General features: G+C 37.6%; 1 protein-coding gene across 5 annotated transcripts in view; it reads right to left on the bottom strand.

Moving 5' to 3' along the window:
* The window catches only part of SKAP2 (src kinase associated phosphoprotein 2), a 124,149-nt gene that overhangs the window by 25,113 nt on the left and 88,860 nt on the right, over positions 1 to 10,176 (bottom strand). The window contains exon 10 of one of the 5 annotated variants that reach the window (XM_026066769.1): positions 3,452 to 3,602. The exons of the other annotated variants lie outside the window; for them this stretch is intronic. Coding sequence (XP_025922554.1) covers positions 3,469 to 3,602 — 134 coding nt within the window. The 3' untranslated portion in view covers positions 3,452 to 3,468. Of the gene's footprint in view, positions 1 to 3,451; positions 3,603 to 10,176 lie in introns of those variants that run through there. 5 annotated transcript variants of the gene reach the window in all.

Consider the following 10,176-nt stretch of genomic DNA (forward strand, 5'->3'; position numbering starts at 1 on the left):
GAGGCAGTAATATTGGGGTCTTGGAATGTCATTTCTAGATGATCTGCAAAAAGTTTTCTCTTGTAAAACAACCTTCCTGGGACACCACCTAATGAACCCAAGCATATGTTACAGTTTGGCATAATCAAAACCAAAAAGCAGATCTAACATTCCCTTCCTAAGGAAAACATTTCAGAAATACAACATTAGCTCAGCTAAAGGACTAAGTAAATCAAAAAAAATCCCAATCCCACTAGGGACAAATACAAGACTTCCTGCCATACCCTTTAGGCTACAATTCCCTGCTCTTCTGTAGAAGACTGTTATTTGCACCACGCAACTATTGCTATGAAAATAATCACAGAGTGAAATATTAGAGAGAAATGAGTAAGGTTGGAAAAATGAGTAGGGAAAAAGTCTCTAAATACATTTGTGAAAGAGGAAAGACACTGCAATTCTCCTGTATTATATACATACCCATCAACATGAAGGATACTAACTAGGGCAATGAACAAAAAGAATGTTTTTAAAAGCAGGTAGATACTATATAACTACTCACTAACTTACTGGAAAAGCAAGGAGCAACAGCTTTTTCTAGTAAAAAGTATTTCTTATGTTTTAGAGCATAAAAGTATGAAGATTAAGCGATCAAAGAACACATCTCTCTCTTTGGAAGAAGAACAGTTGCTCTCACCCAAGAGAAAAAATTCAGCATTATTGGCAAGGTCTTTCACAGTTGCTGCAAAGTAGTGCAGTATTAAATGTTATTTTTGTCTTTATACAAACAGCTGGATCTTCTCACTCTATTATGCATAATTTTACAAAGTTTTCAGGAAATCTGGGAACATGCATTGCTTTACTCACCTTTCCCTGCCTGTTGAGAGAGACCTGAATAGATGTCAGCACCTTCCCTCTCTTTCCTTTAAACACTTACCCCTCCTCCCCCAGTACCAAGCGTCCCACTCGCCCTGCTTTCCTATCTGCGCCCCATTTGGTAGTCACAATCAGTTTGTATAAAGACTATATCATCTTCGTATCTCATCAATTTTGTCCATTTGTCACACACAGAGGTTGTTGGTTAGCATGCAAGTTGCTGTTTCCAGGGCTTAATAAAGCCCTGCAGGCTTTAAGAGCAAAGTAGCACAATGGGAGGAAAAACATGCTCAGCCTCCTGAATAACAGGACAGCATATATTCATTAGGACAACAGAATGACCCACAGAGGTACATGCAATTCCTGGTTTTAATTATGAATATATTAGGATTTCATGAACTCAGCTTCCTGCTTTGAGCTCTCCTTCCTGCTTGGGTCTGTCCTTGCAAATAAGCAATCTTCAATAGGGTTTTGAGTGACAGCTAAATCAACTTAGTTCAGTTCCTAGCACCAGCCTCCCAAAAAACATACAATTTTAAAATCTCTACTTAAAAAAAGAAAGGCACTTTTTTTTTTTTTTTTTTTGAAGACAGACATAGATGCAGAAGAATTAAAAGCTTATCAATTTAGGGTTAAGAGAGAGCCAAAAAGAAAAAAAACGTTAGCCTGACAGGATAAGCAGGAGTAGAACTATGCAAATTCTCAGCTACACCAATAGCAAGCTTGGGAGGAGAAGAAGTAGGGAGAGGCAGGGAAAGACCATCTCAAATGTCTAATTTTGGAATGCTAAAATTTATTAGACAAAATGATCTAATTATTATTAATAAAATTCAATACAAATATACCAAAGTGCAATGTGCACTGCATAGAAATAAGGGATGGATTTTGCACTGACCTTTTTATTTCCTCATGAAGAAAGACCTGATAATAGTTATTCTTCTCAAGAGAAAAGATAAAGGTCATCACAAGCAAGTTAAATCATGGATATACATGCAATAATTATAAAAGAAAATATAAGAAATTACAGAGAGATTCACTTCCAGAAAACCATTCATTCTTTTCCTGCTTTTATATACACAGAAAATAGGTATTTACAAGTGAATTCACTTTTTCAGTGATTTGCTTTCAGAAACCAAATCTCTCAGAATTGGCTGATCCCATGTGCTGAGTGAACTGTTCAGAAAACAAGAAATTATTTGATGGGCCATCAAACAAGGTGAAAATGTCGTAAGTGACTTCAGAACCCAACTCCTACAAATTCCTTAAGTTTGACTAGGCCCTTTTGAAAATGTTACCTATACTTTTTGATTGAGAGATCAGATAACTAAACTTTCACAACTGAACAGCAGCATCTGTGCAAGTAAGGTTTCATGCTCGCTTCCATCAAAAGCACAATTTTGGTTACACTTCTAAAATGTTCTTAAAGCCTCAAATTTGGCACACAATAGTCCAGGCAATAGGCATCTCAAAAAATAAAAATCAAGGGAAAGGGACATGCTTTAAAAAAAAAATTACCACAGAAAAAAGTATTATAATCTAAGATCTGAACAAATGCAAAGCTGAGGAATTTAAATAGAAGTTTTCTAGTTCCTCTGTTTGAGGCATACAGAGAGAATTAAAATTACAAATACAAAGGACTAACATTTTTGCTCATTGAGTTAAAAGTTATGAATCTAAATCCATACTTGAGCATCTAAAGAAGGAATAAAATATTTTAAAACACTATTCCAAACAGGCCTCAATAATATAAAGCAAAGCTTGTGAGGTTTAGTGTTTCTACATGTTCATCTAATTATTTATCTGGTTAAGAAAAAATGCTCCTGCCTCCCCCCAAAGAAAAAAGGTAGTTGTAATTATTGGGCAGAATGCAAATTAGTAGCTCAAAGGGGCAAAACAAACAGTGTTTCCCAAATTGATTCCATGGTTGTGTTGTAGGTTCACAGGAATCTGCGCTAGAGATTGCCTGCCTAAATATGTGTGGCATGTGCATAAGTCCATTCTCATATATAAACATTATAAAGATTTATGTGAATTCACTGTAACTAAAATAAATTTGTTTGTTCTCTCAACCCATAATAGCTCTTAGTTATGTAAATAGTTTAAGTGTTCAACATGACATTTTATAAACCTTATTAGTAAAATGTTTTGCTAAAATAAATGTGGTGGCTATTAAAATCTACATAGAAAATATAAATAGTTCTCTATGTAAATACATTTAGCAATCTAATATTCAATTAACTAATCTATATTGTATAACTCTGTACTACAGTGTTATTTGACAACCATGTACAGGGGTTATATTTCTCGGGCTTGAATTTATATAATACAGAGGGGAAAAAAAGTCTTTACATGTCAAGTAAAGTTTCCCATACTCGTTGATCAGCAGCAAGATTTAAATTTAAAAGACATTTCTGAAAACTATATATCCTTAATTGTGACAAATGGGACTTGACATAATATTTACATACACAGAATCATGAAGAAAGCATCTTGTTTAAACCACAAAATATCCCTTAATAATCTGCAGGGTTAAAGTATTCAAATTTATAGTCTGATTCCAGAAATGAGTTTACTGAAAAAAGGGACAGGAGACAAGGCATTTCAGCATAGTTCACTTTAGTGAAAGGAAACACAATACAGTCGTTGGCATATTTCCACAGGAAAAGTCTGGCTCCCAGATGCTTCTCTTATAACTCCTTTAAAAATGTTCAACCAACTGACATTTTTGCATTCTCTGCGTTGATCATTAACTACACATCGACCAAAAAAAAAAGAAAAAGAAAAAAAAAGAAAAACACATCAGCAGCTTTCACCCTTTGGGTGCTTTCATGAAAAGTAACAAACCCACACCACTGCCTCTTTTCACTGTTTATGGCCCATGCCACCAAATTAAATTATGTCAGCTGTGAAATCTTTTCTCCAGCTTAAATGATGAAATAAAGCAATTGTAAAATATTCTTGTTATGACTAGTAAACAAAAATCAAGTTAAATCAGAAATAAGCAGAAAATTATAGCTGCAACACAGACTGTTTGTACATACAATATTTTGGGTAACATTTCTGCATTTATTTCCACAAATATTAACAAATATCTCTACGAATAATGTGCTATTCTCCCGCTCTCGTGTATTAGGTCCAGAGCGGGGTCAGCAACTTTGGATGTCTGATCTTACTAGCCCCACGGGCCACATACTGCAATACACCTCAGAGAGACGAGGGAGGACAGCAGGGATCTGGAAATAGTTCATAAGCAGGAGATGACAACTGCTCCCCAGGCATCTCACCATTYTACTGCGGGATTGGCATGTGGCTGGGGCTCAGAGAAAGCCAGGGCCTCCACAGTCCCAGATTACTTGAATTCTCCTGCAGCCGATCCTTTGGATTGTCCAGGCCTTGTGCCAGGGACACGACAGTCCCAAATGCAGCTCAGAAACAACCATTTGCTAGGCCTGAGTGAGGTGATTTAACCCAGGAACTGAGACTTAAGATCCTTATGGAAACTATGATAAAATCGTACCTATCTTGAAACATTGTTCATTGAATTATCTGAAAGCACCATTCACTATTTAGTAATGGAGATGTCTCACTTTTTAGGAAATAAATTTGAGACACATAGGTATGAAAGCAAGTATAAATTCAGTTAATACATTTTGGGACGCTGGAAGGAAGACACTCATGCTAGGCTCTAGAGGCTTTTCCGCAGACAATGGCTTTGTTTCGAAAATGAGATTCCTTCCTTTAATCCCCAATTTTACTCATTGTTGCCTTCAATATTCAAGGACAGTATAATCGACTGTCCTAAGACAACAACCCAGCCAAAACCTGAAGATGGAAGAGTCTTTTCCTTAACGATATTGAAAGTTTCCAAGATCTTAACCTAGCTTTCAGTAGAATGCAAACTGCAATTTTTTTAAACTCAGAGAGAATTAAGACCTTCTGGGTAAAATGGAGTGCAATAAAAGAAGTGTCTCCCCCATGCCATCTGTGTTGTTTCTGGGTGAGAAAACTTTCTCTGCTTTGCTGTCCAGCGCAACTTTCACTGACTTACAACACACTCTCCTCAGTTTCTTCTGTGTTCTTACAAAAATGTCCTTTCCTCGGCTGCTGAAGGTCCGCTGTGCACCTGCACCCTGCACTCCCCTGGAGCCTGCTTCTCTCCACCCCCAGGCAGAGGAAGCCTGCTACGTCTTGCCCCCTCTGCCCGGTCCGGCCTGCAGCTTCGGAGCTGCACCCCGCTGACTGTTTTCCTCTCCTGGGGGCAACCAACCCTCTTCTTTCAAAGAGCATTACCCAGCCCAGGAAGCAGAAGCCAAGACAAGACAAACAGGCAGCCTTTTCCTCTGTTGTCTTCCTTGTATGCTTGCAAACTAAACATTACATCCATTGCACTGAACACACACAAGACACATACACATTGATATAGCCAGCACAGTCCACAAAGCTGTTGTTAATTTAAAATATTTTCTTCAGCTAATTTCTCTGTTTTGAAGAGAGCGGGAAGGAAAGTGGGTAGCAGATAAAAAGCACACCAAGAGGAAAAGACATGTACAGAGCAATTTGTGCTGATGCCTTTCTTAAGGTTGAAAAATTCAAGAGATTTGTGTCTCACTAACAGAGTGACTAAGTCAGCTTTTAAAGCCCACCTTGCTGGGTCTTATTTGAGAACCAGTTGTATAAATTACGGTTTTTTAATAGCTACCGTGTGGAAACCAGAAAAGTTGAGAAGCGATAGCCTGAGGCACCATATAACCTCTGATTGCTCTTGTTTCTCAAAAAAACCTCTACTTAATGGTTTTAATAGCCTGATACGCAGCCATTCATCACAAATTCAAAAAGGAAAGGTTCCTTGATCTATCTGTATAGTATTCATCACAGTTATACCCAAGCAGTAGAGCAAGCCCAAAATTTCTATTTTCATAAACATACATAATACAATTGACATTTTGCTGTGAACCTACTAAACTACAATTCCTCAATTTTTATGGTTAATAAACTATCTCGTATACCAAGACATTTTTTCTGAATGCTTTGCATTAGCATTACCGCACTGCTTCTTAATTAGATAAAGTCAGCACTACCAAAGAAAACTACTTCACTTTCATAAGAAAAAACTTCAGGTCCATAACCCATTGAAGACATGCACGCATAAACAAAGCGTTGTTCATACTTAACATGAAGCCAGCTGTCAAAAATGTAGTCAACAGTGAAAAAGCTATGATACAAGTAAAATTACTTTGTGTGATTTTGTCTCTCCAGGATGACAAGCTTTTCAGAGATGGGATTCTATCCCTTAATAACAAACAACTTCTGTSACATACTGTTCACATCAGATTGGTTTTACAATCAATAGTGTCAAAAGTTGTTTAATGCTGGTGCATAGAAATCAGTATAAAAATGATTGATCAGTACTTGCAATAAAATATCTTATTTCAATAAGTAAATTCCTTTCAATGGCATGTGTGCTAATTAGTTTTTGAAAGAATTTTTAAACATAAAATTCCAGGATTAAAAATACTTCCTTTTTAGACATGCTAGAGGATGCCTCTAATTTTAAGTAAACAAGCTTCAAAATGCCAATAGACAATTCAGATTTAACAATCCATTCTCAGCAGTTTTATTTTTGTTTGGGGGATTGGGTTTTTCTGGTCTGACTGGGCTTTAGAGTATTTCTCTTTTTTTTTCTTTTATTAACTCAGAAATACAGAAATAAAATTCAGCCTTTGACAACCTGTGACTTTGATAAACATTAGCTTTCCAACACGAACTCACTTAATTTGTTATAGCAGTTGATAAGTTCAGGAGGGATACTACTATTTTCTCCATTTGGGAACTCTGAAACCTGAAAAGTCTTGCATGCAATTCAACAAGAGGAGAATAAATACCTCAACTTAATAGCACACATTTTCCATTTGTTGTAGATATTGTAATTAACTGCTTTGAATTTTCTTGCTGATCAAGACCCTTTCCTTTCCACCACTACAAAACTGGAATATAGAAGATTCAATCTTTGAAAACACAGGCTTAGAATAAGCAAGGTATCTGCCTTAAAAGGGAAGAGAAAACAAAAATAGGGCTACTTAGACCATCAGAGAACACTGATCAAGTAAACAATGAAAAGCAAATCCAACAAATTAGGTGTGCACAGTTTTGGATAAATAAAAGATTTGATTCTTTTTATTGCAAACGGGTCATTATAAATAGTAGTGGACAACAACAGTTACACTAGCCATGTGTCCAGGATTAACATATACAAAGTTAAAAACAAAGCTTAGTGAGCAAAGCCTGTATGCAGTTTATCTTATGTTTTCTGCAGAAGTATATTCTTAGATATAGAATACTCCTTTCTGAGAGTACTTCTCAGTATAAAATCCCACAAAGAAGTCCAATCAGCAAATATATCCCCTAAATGCAAATCAGACTGAATTTGAATATTTATTGGTATTATTCCATTTTTATCAGCTTCCTCACTTGTATGTTTGTCAATGTGCATGATGAGGTGATGTCTTTTTACAACCTTTTTTTCTCCTTCCTAATTGCACCACAGACAGCAGACTTCCTGACAGCTATGGGCCACCTGTTTTCCACAGACCATCAATTAGAAGAAACACAGAAGAGCCTGTGAACACTATTTTTTCCCCTCAAAGACTTGCCACTTCCCACTCCGGGGACATCTCATTCTTTTCAGCTGCACCAGATTACCTCTTCTTTCATCACTGACACTTCCACCTAACATCAATGCAAAGAAAAGGATTCCTCTTTAGATGCAGGATTACATTAACTGAATATCAAGCTCAAACTCCTGTGGCAAAGGCTGAGGTCCAGGTATCATGTTCCTAACCATCTTCTGCATGCATTGTGTTTAAATACAAAAAGTTATTTGGATTCATAACTCATGTCTCATGTTTATGAGCATTTAATACTAGCTGAAGGACACTTCATGTTACATATAAATCCCGTAGAAGTACTGCCTCAAAACTCAAAGCATCAAAGAATTCAGAGACACAGCTCCAATTCATCACATAAGTTGGGGTCCAGTGATACACAGTTGAAAGAGGTCATATTTCACTGATCTCCATGTCCGGCTAATAAGCAAAGACATTTAGTAGACCTCAAATCCCAGTGATCAACACAACAAAACCTCACATTTTAGACAGAAAAAATCCTTACTATTCTCTGACATCCTTCTCTGACAAGTAGTTTACATCTGCTTTTCACTGTTCTTGTATTGTTTGAATTACTTCAGATTTACAGCAAAGCAAGTAAGCCCTGTAGCACCCCTTATTCTTTTTTTGGTACTCCATATATCAGTAAGATTCTATTGGAAAAAATTTCCCATATATTAAAATAATGCAATGGCTAAACAAGTGAAAAATATTAATTTCTTAACAACACTGAGATCCAATCTTTGAAAAAAATGGTTTTGAAGAATGACCTATCTATCCCAACTGCTTTAAAAGTGGGGGGGGGGAAAAAAGCCTTTGCTATGTACTTGAATATGCCAGATGCTTTAACTGAAATTGTTCAAAACACTTTCAGTAATTACTTTGGAAACTCATCTGTAGTGCTACCCTCAAGAAAGCTGATCTTATATCTGGTCTTTTCAGCTCCAAATATTCCAGACCCTTATAAGCTGATTTACAATTTATATTCAGAAACCTCTTCATTTACTAATAAAAGGCAGTTAGAATTCTTTCTGTGCCTAAAATTTCAATAGCACATCAGCACTACATACAACCTCTGTGGACAAGAAGTAAAGAAGATTTTCATATTTATTTGCAGCAAACAACAAATGTTGGGAGGAATTTGGACAATATACCAGGATATAAAATATACTGAGCAGTATTCACAAATAACATCTCAGATTCCGTGATCACCTGCATCTCTGCTGACTTAAACCTACTGCTCTGGTCCACACTTACCAATTAACAGTTCCTTCATTTTAGCTTACTGATTTTCGGAGCTGATTTTACAGCTGTAATCCACAACTGGGACTGCTCGACGCCAAACCCCACACTGGGCCCCTGGACCCTCACCGTGATATCTTGAAAACTCCAAAATAAGCAAAGGTCTTCTGAAAAGACACTTTCATTAACACATCGCTGTGTAAGCCTCACTTTTAGCACCAAATAATCAGTGCATCTGACACCACACTTAGAGAACCAAAATATGAAAAGGCTCTAAGGGGCAGGGTTCTGTGTTCCTGAATGACAGACCAAATTACACTCAAACCCCACTGAAGACAACAATTCTGCTTAAAGAGACAACTATGAGTAAGAGACAGGCAGATAATTCCCTACCTTCGTACACAATGTCAGAAATAAGTTCTAAAACAAGATCAATAAAATTTAAAAACTCTTTGAAGAGTTTGCTTAAAATAAGCCAACACATCATGTGTGCACGCGCACACACACACACGGAAGTGTTTCTTTGGGAAGAAGCACGCTTACTGTTGCATAAAGCTTGCAAACATTTCTTACCATTCCCTGAGCTTTGCCCCAGTTACAAAAGACATCTAAGCTCCCAGCTACACAAAAAATCCAAAATGGATTTATTGGCCAGGTACCTGGGCTTGACCAAACTGTTTGGCACAGGACTGATGGTGGGGATCAAAAGATAAAGGCAAGCTTTCTGTTCCCAGGACTCCTGGGCCAACTAGAGATTGGATCAATCCCAAAATTTAATTTACAGCAAACTAAGAACTGCTGCAAGTTATATTGGTTGGCTTTGTTCTCCACAACAGCTCCCCTGGCTGGTGATCATTACAGCACTGAATTTCAGCCCCATCCTTACTTCTCACTCATCCAGGAGTTCTCTGTACTACAGACAGGCTGAGAATAAATGGGACAAAGCCAGGTATGCCAGCATTATGTCACGTCACGTCACGTCACATCACTTAGGGATTTCCAACTATACCTATTCTGTAAGGGCAGCTTTTCACCCATGCTGACCAGCTGAGAGGCACCAAAATAAGAATCAAATCTAGTCTTTAGAATCATTTAGAATCCTAGAGGCCACCTCCAAGCACGTGGAGGACAAGAAAGTGATCAGGAGTAGTCAGCATGGCTTCACCAAGGGGAAATCATGCTTAACCAATCTGATAGCCTTCTCTGATGGAATGACTGCCTGGGTAGATGAGGGGAGAGCAGTGGAKGTTGYCTACCTTGACTTCAGCAAGGCTTTCGACACTGTCTCCCATAACATCCTCATAGRYAAGCTCAGGAAGTGTGGGCTAGATGAGTGGACAGTGAGGTGGATTGAGAACTGGCTGAATGGCAGAGCTCAGAGGGCTGTGATCAGCGGCGCAGAGTCTTGTTGGAGGCCTGT

Source organism: Apteryx rowi, unplaced genomic scaffold, assembly GCF_003343035.1.
Source record: "Apteryx rowi isolate R43461 unplaced genomic scaffold, aptRow1 scaffold_248, whole genome shotgun sequence".
Classification (NCBI taxonomy): domain Eukaryota; kingdom Metazoa; phylum Chordata; class Aves; order Apterygiformes; family Apterygidae; genus Apteryx; species Apteryx rowi.